General features: G+C 34.8%; 3 protein-coding genes across 5 annotated transcripts; 1 reads left to right on the top strand and 2 right to left on the bottom strand.

The window, feature by feature from the left end:
* Positions 1 to 1,320: 1,320 nt before the first annotated feature.
* On the bottom strand, positions 1,321 to 4,846 carry LOC131798386 (chromatin target of PRMT1 protein-like). 3 transcript variants are annotated; one of them, XM_059116018.2, is made up of 4 exons: positions 4,723 to 4,846; positions 4,584 to 4,634; positions 3,140 to 3,216; positions 1,321 to 2,808 (listed from the first exon to the last, which is right to left on the bottom strand). In XM_059116018.2, the coding sequence occupies exons 3-4, from the start codon at positions 3,199 to 3,201 to the stop codon at positions 2,211 to 2,213; spliced, it is 660 nt and encodes a 219-aa protein (XP_058972001.2). In that variant the 5' UTR covers positions 3,202 to 3,216; positions 4,584 to 4,634; positions 4,723 to 4,846; the 3' UTR covers positions 1,321 to 2,210. The 3 variants fall into 3 exon arrangements, with proteins under 3 accessions (XP_058972001.2, XP_058972004.2, XP_058972002.2); XM_059116021.2 differs by having other exon boundaries at positions 4,588 to 4,634; positions 4,723 to 4,840; XM_059116019.2 differs by lacking the exon at positions 4,584 to 4,634 and having other exon boundaries at positions 4,723 to 4,836.
* A 28-nt stretch (positions 4,847 to 4,874) lies between these two features.
* Positions 4,875 to 7,347, top strand: LOC131798385 (uncharacterized). The gene is made up of 2 exons (XM_059116017.2): positions 4,875 to 5,227; positions 5,678 to 7,347. The coding sequence occupies exons 1-2, from the start codon at positions 4,900 to 4,902 to the stop codon at positions 6,172 to 6,174; spliced, it is 825 nt and encodes a 274-aa protein (XP_058972000.1). The 5' UTR covers positions 4,875 to 4,899; the 3' UTR covers positions 6,175 to 7,347.
* LOC131798384 (protein ERGIC-53-like) lies at positions 6,464 to 14,641 on the bottom strand. Its single transcript, XM_059116016.2, has 14 exons — positions 14,465 to 14,641; positions 14,296 to 14,352; positions 13,328 to 13,425; positions 12,634 to 12,741; positions 12,267 to 12,328; positions 11,157 to 11,256; positions 10,712 to 10,835; positions 10,461 to 10,519; positions 10,071 to 10,159; positions 9,915 to 9,960; positions 9,555 to 9,625; positions 8,833 to 9,012; positions 7,979 to 8,117; positions 6,464 to 7,548 (listed from the first exon to the last, which is right to left on the bottom strand). The coding sequence occupies exons 1-14, from the start codon at positions 14,634 to 14,636 to the stop codon at positions 7,384 to 7,386; spliced, it is 1,470 nt and encodes a 489-aa protein (XP_058971999.1). The 5' UTR covers positions 14,637 to 14,641; the 3' UTR covers positions 6,464 to 7,383.
* Between the last annotated feature and the right edge of the window lie 183 nt (positions 14,642 to 14,824).

Here is a 14,824-nt window from a genome sequence, read left to right as displayed (position 1 = left end):
TCCATCCTCAAGCAACACTGTTGTCAAGTAATCGCATGAAAATTATTTGTCGTGTGCCTCGCTTTCACGTTCTTATCAGCAAGTAGACAAAGAGGAGACAGTTAATAATTTCTAGGACGCTTCACTAGCTCGCAAAAAAGAAAAAAAAAAAGAAACAAGAAGTGGCTGGCAAGGACTGCCTCTCCTTAGCAAAGAGGATTTAAACATTAATAAAATTACTGGTGAGCAGTCAATGGAAACTGTCTTGGAACCACTAAAAGTAGCAATTAGAGAAGAAACTTTAAGGACCATGACCCACTCATTCGACTTACCTTCTGTAAACTTAGACTTTGATCTCAGACACGCAACTTCTATGAAATGGGAAAAGCACAAGGACCCCCTTATTTTTTCCTCATGTCTTGCACTTCTCTCATCTTTCATTTTACTCACTACCAAGCCCAACATTTGACATAAGCTGGTGAGGTTAGTTGGAGAGATTGTGGTATGGCTGAACTTCTGGGGGAAATTAATGGTCCAAATTGTTAACTAAGTTTTGGCCAGGAATTAATTTCTGAGACCAACACCATTCTAGCTGAACCAAATTAATTGGGGGTTATCTAACATTTACAAACATGGCAAAAAGTCATGAACTGAAAGGAAATGATCATCCCCAATATTTTAAGATTTCCTTTCACATCCAAATGAAAGTATAGATGTACTTTCTTCTTTTGTGAGCATGGTCCATATGGACTGGTTTCAAGACCAAAGGTACATTTTTGCCCATATGGACTGACCTAGAATGGTAAATAGCTTTTTTTTTTTTTTTTTTTTTCTGTTTTTAGACTTTATCCAGCTGCCCGACTTTCATTTCATGGGAGGTTCTATCTAGATAGTAAAATTCACTTTTGCTGGCTACTCTCATTTGAATCAATTTTCTTAAAAATTTAAATTTTCCCAACTTATTTCCTCAAGGTTTTAAACAGGTGCATCTTGTTTTCAAACTTTCAAAAGAAAAGAAAAAAAATATCCGGATGGTGGTCAATTAGCTAATCAAATTGGTGGATTTAAGATTTCTGCCCTCTGAGATGCTTTGTTTAGAAAGAGGAAAAATTTGCTTTCAGGGTATTAGGGCACATTCATTCTATGAACACTGGAACAAATAACCTTGTGAAGTAATAAAACTAACCTCCAATCAAGAAGAGCAAAACTAGATGTTGACAGGAGAATGAAAAAGTCTGAGCAGCTGACACAAAGAGAGCAATTATTATTGATGTAAAGAACAATGGGGTAAAGCTTATTCCAACACCATTCATACTGGATGAGCCATGTACAAAACATTCATAATTGTGAAGTGACATTGCATTGTTTTATTTAAAAGGCATAGAGATAAATTGTAAAAGCTGCATCATGATATGTTTGCATCAAGGAGAATTTCCTTTAAAAACAGGAAATCTTTAACTTAATACTGCTTGTGTGGGAAAAATTGACCAAAATGGACCTAATGTGGCTAAGAATGCAAGCAATCAAAATGGATAACAAACCAGGCACTTGCCAATTTGGGCCAATTCTTCTTAAGATGCACTTGCCATGACAGGGCTAAAAAAAAAAGCCCTATAACAAAAGTAATGCCAATATAATAAACTGAACAGGATGACCTATCATGGATGGTAGGAACTCTAAAAACTTTTTCAGCTGTATTACTTCTACTTCTTTCTCATTCAAATGTTAAGTATTGTTATTAAAATGGAAACCAAGAAAACTTAATTAACAAGGAAGGCCTATGAGATCTTAGCTGTTCAAGTTTCAAAGTAAAATTAACAGTCTTGCTGCTTTAAACACCGTAAGCATGACAAAACATGTAAAAAATATCTCAACTGCTTACTGTTATAGAATATGACATCAACTATGTATTATAACAGCAGTTGATGAGAGTACAACAAAAAGTGGCTACAATGCATATTTACAAATTGAAGTAAACAAAGAAAACTTAAATATGTCACTGATGTAATGAATGTTCAGTCTACTGATTATAGAAGACATGATGATAAAGTTTCCACTCTTCCAAAATATCTGTAGTTGTAAATGACAAAATCCATGAAAACAAGTTCTTTACCATCTGTTGTTAAACAAATGATCCCCATAACAATTGTTGTAGCTATGCAGTTTTAACAGGTTGATAAATTTATCATCCACTTTAGAGCAGCCATACCAATCTTTGTCTTATCTTCAGATTAATTTTCATCTCCAACTACATTCTGCATGTATGCATCTAATTCTGCATCCAGATGGCTTTTGGTTTTAGACATGTACTTGTCAAGTTCCTCATCCAACCTATCCTTTGACACAGACTTGTCACCTCGGCCATGACCCCGTCCACGTCCCCTGGTTACATTTTTTGCTCCTCTACCACCACGCCCACCACGCCCACCACGAGTGATGGCTTTCACAACACCACGACCACCACGGCCAACTAGACCACCACCTCTTCTTGCTCGGCTCACACCACGAACATTACTAGACCGCCTTAATCCACCACCTAAACCAACTTGACCCCCACTATGAATTCTTCCACCAACAGCTGGACTACCCAATCGGTTTTTTAATAACCCTCTATTTGCACCTCTTCCTCTTGTTGGTGAACCAAGTCGACTTTTAAGGTCCGATGTGTTTCCTCCAAGGGCTGCTTGGACACCTGGTCTGTTGGCCATCTGGGCAGCAAGGCGACGATTCTTCATGCTAGCTTGAGCCACCTGGAACTGATTGCTCCGCACTCCAGTGACAGTTACTTGAGGGGGTGATCTGACTTGAGTTTTGGCCATTTCAGTGAAGCTTCAGAAGATGGATGGAGAGCAGGAATTTGTACCTTGTATATATTACTGGCTTCAATGTAACCATGCACTCAATGTGCTTGTATGCATTTCACTTTTCACTCAAAAAGCAAATTACAACCAGGCCATGACTTTCTTAAAGCCTTTTCATCAAGCCTTAACAATATTAACTGCATGGTATAAATTTTTGCCACTTCCCATATGGCTTGTGATTGGTGGTCAGTGATGACCCTTTCAAAGCTCCTAAAGTTCTTAGGACAAAATTGCAACAGGAAGCCAGCTCAAAGGTACAATAATGCCATGTACAGCAAGATACAAGGTGCATTGCTCACCGATCATTTAGTGACTTGGTGGTTGTGCTCTTGAGTACTATCTTGGCTGGCACATGAGACATGATGATATCCTGCAACTTTAATAATCACATATGTTATAACATACTTATTATCATTTGCTGGGGTTCACAAACTATTTCAGGTGCATTTTGAAATGCTTGACAGATTCTGATGACTGATTGACATTCTCGTTTCCAACTGATTGAAATGTGATGATTTATTTGAGAGGTGACTCATTGCTTTGTTCCTACACACTTACAAATTATACAACTGTAACCTCTCAAATGAATCATCATAAAATAAAATTAAGATAGCAACAAGGAGGTATGCAAGTTAGCCAATTCTCACTGTAAGCACAGTTAGGACAAATTGCACCGAGTTGTGAGAAAAGTTTACAGTGTTAGTATAATATATTTGTGTACTTATTATTTATTACAATTATGTGTCATATCATTTCATACTTTTCTACTAATACACACTTACTTTCCACTTTCCTCACTAAATATAAATTTTTTAGCCCTCAATTTGGACTTTCTGGATTGTTTGGGATAAACTGATATTCTCTGAGTCAGTGGGCAAGCTGAAATTTTTTACTTAAACATTTTAAAAATCTCAATCAGTAAATTGAGGAAACATTTTGAGTGGCTACTGGGGTCACAAGACAATGTCACACTCTCCCAGTTTCCCAGGTGCAGTGCAAAACAACATTCCTGCAGTTAGCAAAATCTCTTAAACAACATTAATTGTGGATTTGTTCTTTTCTTCAAAGAGAGGAAAGCTAGCAAGTTTCAACTGCATTATAAACAGTGATTGAGTTTTCTTATGAACATGGATGGATGTAATTTGAGTCTGTTTTTGTGTCTACGTGTTACAATTTGTGTTGGCTGAAATTGGTTGATTTAGCTAAGTACAAATATTTGATTGGGCAAACAAGAAGGTTGTTTCTCAAACTAGCTCTCTTTTTAAAAAAATCACTACAATCCCTTTTTTTTAATTCAATTTTTTTCTTAAGATTGTTACTGTCATTAAATCGTACATGAATGACGCCTAAAAGATTCGGTAAAATTTCCGCACAACCCCATACTATATCATGCATTCAGTTCTTGGATAGAGAAAAAAATGACAAAAACAATAAATTGCCATTAGGAAAACAGATTTGTTTTACAACAGTATGGGGCTGTGCGGAAATTTTACCAAAGATTCTACTAATTAATGTAGAAGGGACTATTTTCATGATAGCAGGACACAATAATACGAACAGAAATTTATGTGAGACAAGGTATAAACTAATAATTGTTTTGTTTTGATGATTGAAATTGTAGGTAGCTCACTGCTGAGCATGTAACAGCTGGGACGTAAGAATGATTGTTCCTCGATTGACTGAAATCTTGCAGCTTTTTCTTAACCCATACATCACATGTTTAGCGAGAAATAGCTTACTCACTTACTACTACAAAAATTGCATTGAGCTTCGAAGAGCCGTCTTTAATGTTGTCTACAAAAAAAAATGATGTATGGAGCATTCTCCTCATAAAATTCAACATGCGACGCAATATTTGAAAGTAAAACAAGATCATAGTTACGTCTGATGTTCAAATCCAAGGAAACTACGTCGGATGGTAAATGATTGCTGACGCTTCTTTCCTGACCCTGAAAACTGCCCCAGAACAAACACAGCGTCGCTTGGCTTGGTAAAGAAGATTGGAATCAAGTCTTTATGAGATACGTTGTGTAAGGTAAACGGAAATGTTTCAGTAATTATGGCTTACGATTTCGCAAGGATAGCTTTTGCATCAGCCGAAAACTACGAGAATGTTAGATCAGACTACCCTGAAGAAGCGGTCAAGTACTTTTTACACAAACTTGGTATAAAAGTTAATGACCGCACAGTCAGTTCGAAGGAAGCTCGCCCCTTCACAATCTTGGAAGTAGGTAGTGGGACAGGAAAATTCACTCGGGTGATGGTGAAAGTGTTGTCAGATAAGAATGTCAGGGTAATTGCGAGCGAGCCTTTGGAGAGCATGTGTGAGCAGTTTAAAGTAATGGTACCTAGAATGGATATCATCCAATGTGCTGCCGAATGTATACGTGAGTTAAAGCGCAAAATTTTATCATTTTGTTAATTTAATTTATATTAGTGTATTTGAATATGAAAGCAATATTCGCGGTAATGAACACTACTTGAGCAGTAATGAAAATAAGGCCTGAATTAGGAAATATTACGACAGAAGAAGAAAGTATCAAAGGCCAAAAAAACAAACAAACAAACAAACTGAAAAAAGGGCATATGAGAAAAATGAGAACAAAATGTATAATTCAGAACAAAAGTAACGAATGGAATAAAGATTTACTTTCACCTCCCCACAAACCTCCCACCCTCACTCCTGACCCGTTCAGATGCATGCCATTGGGAAAAAGTGGCTGTTCCGTTTTAATTAATTGCAAAATAGCTTTTTGGAAACTGAACGCAAAGGATGGTTATAGTCAGACCTGTTACTACTACAATGAACTTACTTTCTTATGCTTGAATGTTAACAGCCCTCCCTGATGCCAGTGTGGATGTAGTTGTTGCTGCTCAAAGTTTTCACTGGTTCACAAACCGTGCAGCTTTGGAGGAGATTCACCGAGTTCTAGTTCCAAATGGGGCTTTTGGTACCCTATGGAAACTGTTAGACCTCTCTATTCCATGGGCCAAACAACTTGGCCATCATTTGGACGTTTTAGACAAGGAAAGTTCATTAGTTTTTCCACATCAAGAAGAATGGAAAGAAGTTGTTGGCATGCTTGTAAAGAGTTTATTCAGTTTTCCACAAGAGTACATAGGGTTTGAGCACAGTTTAGAAGTAAGTTCTTGTAATCAAGCTTATCAACATTTTGCTTCCTATTCTGTTATTGCTGGAAACAGTGAAATTAAAAAGAAGGCTTTTAAAGAGTTTTTTGATGAGCTCATGAAAATGCATTTTAAGGAAAAAGGCAACCCATGTACTAAGATTCCATTTACAATATACATGTACTGGTTTCACAAAGAAGTTTAAATTTCAAGAACTCACAAATGATATGCGTAGTTTTTTATGAGTAGCACAATAGCATAATAATATTATTTAGAAATTCTTGTTGCTATTTAACAACATTGTAATTTTAAAATAATATATCAGTGAAAAAGAAATAGTTTAACTAATTTATCACTACTAAACATTATTTCTCTGAAAATGATGTGCTGAATCTAGGGAGTACTTTCTAGAGTCGGGGAATAGAATGTCCGAAAGAGAATGACACAAAGTGAAGAGATGAATAACCAACTAAATAATTTGAAGAGAAAACAGATCTGAAACATAATTTTTTATTGATGAAAGTTTGAGAACCATATGTTGATACTGGAAATGCAGAGAGTAGTACGTATGGCAACACTTGCGATGTTCAAACTTTAAAACTTGATGTACAGGAGAGATGTTCACTAACATTGCTGTGTATTTTACATCACACCTAGCACATCCTTAATTTTTTTTTAATTATACCAGTTTACTTTTTTAATATGACATAAAGTCTATGGACAATCTCCATCTATTCCAAATACATTATATTGAGTAACACCACCAAAATGCCTCAAGAAAACTCTCTACCTCAAATTTAACTTGGGTTATGTATTGCATCAGAAACAGCAAAGTTCATTTAAGGGTTCTAGCTTTTTTTCCCACAAATTTCAAGATCCATAAGTGACAATTTAGAGATGATAAATACAATTCAGCTTGAGTACATCATTTTTGAAACAAGTGCTTTTAAATTTGTTCCTAAAAGGTTTTTTAATTCATATTTAACAAACACAACTTTATAGATTTTACAAATGACAAATAACATTTTAAAGTTTTCTGTCATGTAATTTTACACAGACGACAAATGAAAACTTATGTTGACAGACCTCACACTGTTGCCTTCTAGATGTCATTATTACTTTTCTTGGGGAAAGGCTCTAACAAAAGAGCCAATAATCTTCAGTAACATGCCAATAACTTGTATTAAAAAAAAATGAGGTAGCCAACTTTTAAATTCTTTCTGTGGCACAAAAGTTAAAAAATCTCCTATCAATTGGAACTTTATCTCCTAGTATGTTGAATTCGTGGACACTGTGCTGCAGTTTAGTGCTAGTACAGTAAAAGGTCACACAGTAATATTTTCATTTCATTCCAAACATCCCGCCCAAGCCTGTAATACAGACTAACATGTCAAAGATAATTTAACAAAAATTCCTAAAAGAATTTCTTGGCAGCCGCCTCCTTTTGATTTTTGTATCCAATGTAACCAATCAGCATAATTAACTGGGCCACAATTAAAACCACAAAGTATCCTGGACCTATACACTGTGGCATGGGTGAGGGAGGGGGGCATTCTTTTTTCTCTTGACCACTCATCATCTGAAAAAGAAACATTGGTCAGGAGTGAGTCAGCATAATAAGTATTAGTGCTACAGAATTTTCTTTCTCCAAGGAAAATGATGTAATCTCAAGAAAACTTTTTTTAAATATGCTTGCTGGCTGAGACTGAGACCTTAACTTGTTTGCTCTTAGTGTCATGGATAGTTCAATTTCAGAATCTAAATATGAAATTATCTTAATTAATCTTGTGAGCAACTGACCTCTGCAATTTACAATTGAAAAAGGTTGTGGAGCTTTTTCCACAGAACCTCATGGTCAAGTAGATTGTTGTACCCTGACTTTTAAACAATGAAATTAACATCATATTTTTGAATCAAGAGGGCAGTGAAAAGGGCAAATCAAACAATGCTCCCCAAACAAAAATTACTTTAGTGAGGTTGTGTAAACAATCAGCAGTTGGAACTCTTACTTGTTGTTTAGTTGCCACACTATTGACTGAGTGTGTTAGTGATTCAATTGCATTCTGCATGTCACTAAGTTTAGAATTAACGCCAGCTGAGTCACCAACATCTCTTCTCTCCATATTACCTCCTTGACTCATTAAGTTGCTGTAAACAAAGAGATCACAAATCACTTGAAAATTTGCTGTTCCTAATTTAAGTCATGCACATTAAAACCTCTTTGAAAACTTTGAAAACTGAAATAGAATTATTAGATGTGATTCAGCCTCTGTTGAGGACTATAATTATGTATTGACAACCCTTGCAGAGAGTCCTTGGGAAACCTAAGAAAATCTTCAGTCTTGACTCTGATAATGACTTCTGCTAAGGTTGTCAAAAAGTCAGTGGCAGTTACTGACAAAAGTCCTTCTCAGGACTTCCTTCACCTGGACAATCAGACTACACTGTCAAATATATAAAATTATTTGGTAAACTAGATTAATTTACATTACGGAATATGATCATCATTTGCTTGCTGCCATTGGAGGGTATTTTGATATTAGGTGTGATAAGATCAAAACCCAAGGAATCAATATGACCAATCACTACATGAGGAGGTGAGCATCAATGAGCTAGAGTGCACAAAGTAAAAAAAAAAAAAACAAGGAAACTGCTTGAAACATGGAAAAACGTGTTTGAGTAACCCAGTCACACTTTGTTGAAGTCTTGAAACTGATTGAATGAGAGGGTGGCTCACATTTTTACAAGACCAATCAAAGCTCAACAAAGAGCAAAAGCAAAGCAATCTTGAATTACTTTTGTCAGCCAGAATTGTTCAAATTTCACACACAAATGTCTAAATTGCTATTTGAACTACACTTACCTGATTTCTTGCAGCTTAGAACTGAGTTGCTGTTGCATATTTATTAGTGTGTTCACTTCTTGTCTATTGATGGTTTGGTCATGTCTAACCACTTGTCCAATCTGGTTATGATCTGTTGTTACCAAAGTGTATAGTGTATTTACTTGTACTGTTAATTCACCAACTTTAGAGTGAAGGTTGCTGTGGAAGGAACATGAAAAACGCATATGATTTCCAGTTATTGTAAGAATATAAGAAACTAAGTAACCCAAGAACATTGTAAAGTATTGTTAGTAAGCATTTTGTTTCATGCTAGTAAGGTTGAACTACGCATTTTGATAGATCATGATAAACCGTTTTCTGTGGCTTTACAAACTATCTGCAATTCACCAAATATTGAATTAGAACAAGCTTCAAATGTGTTAAATTTTTAGTTTTGTGTCCAGAGTTTAATCATTCAAATACATAAAATTTTAAGATTTGTGTAGGTGGTATATGCAAGTGCTGATATTCTAACCATGCCATAGTTAACATACCATGGTATGGTATTCTTCATCAGTGGTAATCATATCATAAAACTGAATACAAGAATGGAACCCTTTTGTCTTAAAGATGACAATCATCTCTTTTCAATGGATCATAACACCATCATCCCTGTTTGAAAAGGATTTTCATTTTTCCTTTCATTACAAACAAATATGTATACTAACTGATTTTTATTGGCAAGAAGTATTTACTAGTACCTGATCATTTGATGAAGAGCATTTTGTCCTTCATATACCAAACGAACATCTCTTTCATAAGCACTCTCATACTAAAACCCAAAACTAACAGTTAGGCCACAAAAGAGATAAACAAAAAGTAACAAAAAATCAACTAGGCATCAACTAAAAAAAATCATTTACCAGCTACAGACAGACATAACTCAATTGAAAATTTCTCAGTTTGATTACTACAACTGAATAGTGAGTTTTTCTGAGCTGTTACTTGTGACAAGTAAGAAGCAAATCATTATGAAGTTTCTATGGTTAGGTTCTTCTCACATCAAAGGCAAATAATTCTCCAATATCAAATTTGTTGGTGATATCAGCAAGACTTGTTACCTCTGCTTCAGATTTCTTGACTTTGTCAGGGTGAGCTGTCTTGTACCTGTAGAAATAAATGTAGAGCAGAGGTCAAGAGATGAATGCAGGCAATATTTCTCAACTCATTTACAGTAGGAATGAACAGCTTTATGTATATAGTAAGTATTTCCCTACTCCTCTCTTTGTTGCTCCAGTTTCTTTTGGTATTCTTCATACTGCTCTGCAAGCTTCTTTTGCTCTTCTTCACTCATTCCTGTTTCACCCTAGAAAAAGTAAAATAAAAGATGCTGTTTTACATCTTCTCATACTCATGTCCTTTTAGAATTACTACTAACAACAGTAACTATTAAAATAATAAGTTACACTCTATACTGAGACTCGTGCAACAATTCAGCGGACCTAACAAGACATTTAAGGCCTTTCAGATTAGAAACAAGAATTTTCCACAGATTTTAAACACCACTTGTTTGTAAGTCATAAAAACTTTAAAGTTAGAGTTAAGTACTAGATTATCTTAGCGACTCAAACAAATGAACACCACAGGAGTTTCTAAGTAACAGTTACCTGTGTGTCCTTAGGTGGAGTGAGTGAGTGGGTAATAAAAGAAAGAACATCATGGTCATCTAGGAACAAAAAATACCATGATCATGATATATATACAAAACAATATGACTGACGGTATAATTTAATAGTGCATAAAGGTGGCTGGACATTTTGAGTTGACCACTGATCATGTTCTTTTTTTTTTTTAACAAATATCACCAGTTTCCCACTGCCTCGCAAATTTTGCAATGTTTGATACTGCTTTTACTGACCTGCTAAGCCACCTGTAGCTGCAGATACACCAAAGAAGCCATTTTTGGCCAGGCTTATGTTTTCAAGACGAGTGCAGAGCTCAAAGTCTTCAGGTTTAGGGGTCATTCCCATATGTACCCACACCTGAATGGGAGAACAAACATTACACTCTTCAAAATGGAACAATTGTAGACAATATGCTACATACACCACTATGGTAAAGAGTTCAGGTGAAATGAAATATTTGTTGATGAATAGAAAGTCTATTATGAAGGGTGAATAAGGCTGTAAGCTAGATAAATCTCCATACCATGGTTAGTGCAGTATGTTTTGTTAATACTTTTCCATTGGATTGCAATTTATCTATTGGATAGCCTTATCTGCCCTTTGAAAAACTGGACCTTGAATTATTAATAATAACACAAGCTTTTAAGAGTATCTTATCTAAGAATTTTCTGCACTAACCGTGAGCACATTCTCATAATAGCGTATTCTAAGTCTAACTGGGTTTGGTCGATTACGAAAATCTCGTAAGCAGCCACCTCGTTGAAGATCCTGTCCATCTCTGCAACAAAATGAAGAAAGAAAATTGATGTTACAACTGAACATGACTAGATTTTACAGATTTACTATCCTTTTGTCACATTATACTTAAACCATTGACAACTAACAGACCATCAGGACAAATTGAATCAAAAGTCACATAATTTAAATTGAAAGAAGACAACATATAGCATGATGATGTAATTTTCTAAGGTTAAAACAAGTTTAATGAGTATTTCACTAATTTAAGGGATATGGTAAAGTACCTAGCATTAAGGAGAACCCAAATCAAACTAGTCTAAAATCAATGTCCTTTGAAATTTGATTTCATCTGCCTAATAGATATCAAGTGTAAATGGAAGCAACCGAGAAATTTGGTTGATTGCTGGATTTTACAAGTAGAAACTTTGCATAGTCATTACATCTGCGGTCAATCTATTCCAAATCTAATTCTATTCATTTATCATAGATCCACCACAGTATTCATATTCCCATCTTTGTACTGTAACAACATACTGTTCAAATTTACGACAAAACAAAAATAACTTAGTCAAAAGGCTCCAAAGTATTTTAGATATGCATTCATTTGTTAATTAAGAAATAGAGATTATTCCATGAAAACTGAGCACAAACAATTTTTATTCACAAGTTGTGATGTATTGAAAAACAAACAAGTGAGGACAGCAAAAAAGTGAGTTTTTTTCATGCATCACAACAATGTTTTTGTTTTATACATACTAAGATTTTTTCTTATTGACCAACAAAGATTAGAAGCTAACAACTGTGAAAATACATCATTCAACCAATATGATACAAATGATAGTAGTTCACAGACTAAATCTCAGTATGTATGAAATGAAACGAAACTTTTCAGCAGAGGCCTAAAGTTTCTCCAAATTTCCCTTTGTTTACTGATCTAATATGTGTACATTAACAATGCTCATTATCAACAAAAAACATTAATAAGTAAACTATTTTTAGATTATGGGTACATGAATCATGAAAATAATGTATTTACTAGTCACAACGTACTTGTTATGATCATAAATCTGATTTCCATCATTTAACATTACTGAAATGAATGGATTATTTCCCTAAAAAACAATAAAACATCAGTGAATAAAACAGAAAAGGGACACAGGACATATAGCTATGAACCAGTAATAAAAAAAAGCAAGTTTGTATTTCAGACCTGTATACTTTAAAATATTAGAATCTTACACAAAAAGAGTTTACCAAAAGTAAGATCTTTTCCAGTACAATGATAGAGTAGAGAATAATCAATAGCCTCCATGTCAAATAACTCTCCACTGAGAATGAATTAATTTCAATACTTACATAATATGTTTATAATGATATTATCATTTGTATAAGAATCACAAGATGTAACTCAACATACCTGCTGATCATTGTCAAATGAATCAAGGAAAACACCAAGACCTTTCCATGTGTTAGTATTTCCAAATGCAGGACCTTCAATGCCTGCAGTTTCTGTAAACCAAATGGCCTGGGTAAAAGATCAGTACATCATTGTTAACCCATGAGTGAGAAAATTAATCCTTAGTAGATTCAAGACCAAGTTATCTGAACCGACATCCTAAGAGTTATATGATAAACAATTTAAGGAGAACTACTAATGAGATCTTAGGAGTGAAAAGATTAATAATAAGTCCTGTCTGAAAGACTACACTGTTCCGACTTCCTCATATTAGTAATAATTTGATCAAAGTGACAAATTTGCAAAACACACTGAATTGATTACCATTAAATCTTTTTCAAGACATTAAAATACTTGATGAATTGCAGAGGAGTGGTGATGAAGGGAGGGATCACCTTTAACAGAGTTTTATCTTGTTCAGAATAGGGAGTGGTACTGAAAAGATCTCTCTCCATGCTCCACAAATTATAGACACTAGGCTGGAGGGACTTAAATATTATTCCTCTCACTGTTATTCACATGTACACATGAAATAATAAAGTAATAATAAGATGAAACCATTGAATTATTTTGTGTACTCCATAAGTGTCTGTATCGTATGGATCACAGTAGCTATTCAACTGTTGATTGATAAAATCTCTTATATGTATCTCACCACACCATCTCCACCAAGCCTCCCTCTTCCAGTTACTTTCAAGGCTACTTCTATTTCCCACCACTCATGAGGAAAGGTGCTTTTTGTCCAGGCATAACCTGTTTGAAAAGGATATGCCACATATTATACTATTTTGGCCTCACTTTCTTTCTTTGCCAAAAAATAGCCCAGCAAAGGGAAAGGAGGTCAATCATCTTCATGTTGGATTTTACCAACTTTCTTGGAGTCGGTGAGGATGTGGGTAGTATTTTTAATTTTTTTAACAAAACTCCTGATCAGAACAAACATGTTAACACAATAAAAATGATTTGAAAATTCTAAGGCAATTCTATCTGATCTTGTTAATAAAAAATATTTTGTGTCAATGGGAGACAACCCAAACTAAGACAACAGATAAATTTTGACTGGTTGCTAATAAAAAAACACAATTCAGAAAACAATTTCAAACAACTGATTATTATCTCTTCAAATAGTTGATAACTCCTATATATTCTGCTAATTTACATAAAATACCCTTTGAAACTAGATATATTTAAAACTTTTTGTTGAATTCGAGTCAAAAGACAAGAAAAACATCACAGAAATATCAAGGGCAAAGAAACCTGAAGAAATCAGTCTAAGACAAAGTATAATAATATTTTTCAATGAAGAGCGTCTAAGTTGTGATCTAAAGTTTAAATTATACTTCCGGAACACAAAGTTTTAAAGTTAAACGCGACCTCAATGATGTCCTTCATGTCCTCCTAACTATTGTTTATAGGATGAAAAGTAAATGTTTTGATACATTCACATTCAACATTTTCAAAAAGTTCGGCCTAAGTTAGGTTACACACGGAGTGCATACGCCGTTGTTGAAATCAGCTGTGACAACTGGAGAAGTATTTACCTTACAGACCTTTTTCAAGTATAAAACCCGGCCGATGGATTGCTTGTTCAGTTTAAAAGAAATCATATGGCAGGAAACTAACCTTTTTTATTAGTCATTGAAGGAGTCAATCTAATCTGGTCATCGCTGGGGATAGCACCTAAATTGGAGAATAAAATCAGCCAAAAATTTACAAAACGTGCGCTAAGGTGACTTTGTACACGTGTAGATTGAATATTCACTAGTCACTTATCAAAACAATGGCAACTTACTTCCTCCGTGATTCCAAAAAGGAATTGCTCCATCTTTATTCACTAAATGCGGTCCTTTAAAACTATGCTTATATTGGAATTTGACGTGTCGTTCACCAGGTACTGAAGCGACGGATAAACGAAATAAAAACAATAAGAAACCTACACTGGTCAAAGCTTCGACGGAAGCCATTTTGAGAGAACACTAAAAATTCGGCGTACGTTGCATCTTGGGATATCCGGCAACTTCTCCGAATATTTGTCAAGCGTTGATTGGCTGATTACCTTTCAACGAGTCTAAAGTTGATTGTCATTGCAGGCGGGCTTTTTAAAAAACATCCCGTCCTTTAAACATTCTGAAAAGTACGAAATGGGATTAAA

Source organism: Pocillopora verrucosa, chromosome 1 (assembly GCF_036669915.1).
Source record: "Pocillopora verrucosa isolate sample1 chromosome 1, ASM3666991v2, whole genome shotgun sequence".
NCBI lineage: Eukaryota > Metazoa > Cnidaria > Anthozoa > Scleractinia > Pocilloporidae > Pocillopora > Pocillopora verrucosa.
This window is presented reverse-complemented; position numbering and strand designations above follow the sequence as displayed.

Bases quoted from the DNA above. Each gene is read 5' to 3' on its own strand.
- LOC131798386 (XM_059116018.2), bottom strand. From the start codon at position 3,201: ATGTCTCATGTGCCAGCCAAGATAGTACTCAAGAGCACAACCACCAAG. The intron at 2,809-3,139 runs GTGAGCAATGCA...CATCTTCTGAAG, and splicing joins ACCAAGTCACTAAATGATCG to CTTCACTGAAATGGCCAAAA.
- LOC131798385 (XM_059116017.2), top strand. From the start codon at position 4,900: ATGGCTTACGATTTCGCAAGGATAGCTTTTGCATCAGCCGAAAACTAC. The intron at 5,228-5,677 runs GTGAGTTAAAGC...GAATGTTAACAG, and splicing joins ATGTGCTGCCGAATGTATAC to CCCTCCCTGATGCCAGTGTG.
- LOC131798384 (XM_059116016.2), bottom strand. From the start codon at position 14,636: ATGGCTTCCGTCGAAGCTTTGACCAGTGTAGGTTTCTTATTGTTTTTA. The intron at 10,836-11,156 runs GTTAGTGCAGAA...TCTCCCATTCAG, and splicing joins ATTATGAGAATGTGCTCACG to GTGTGGGTACATATGGGAAT. The intron at 9,013-9,554 runs GTACTAGTAAAT...TTCCTTCCACAG, and splicing joins GCTCTTCATCAAATGATCAG to CAACCTTCACTCTAAAGTTG.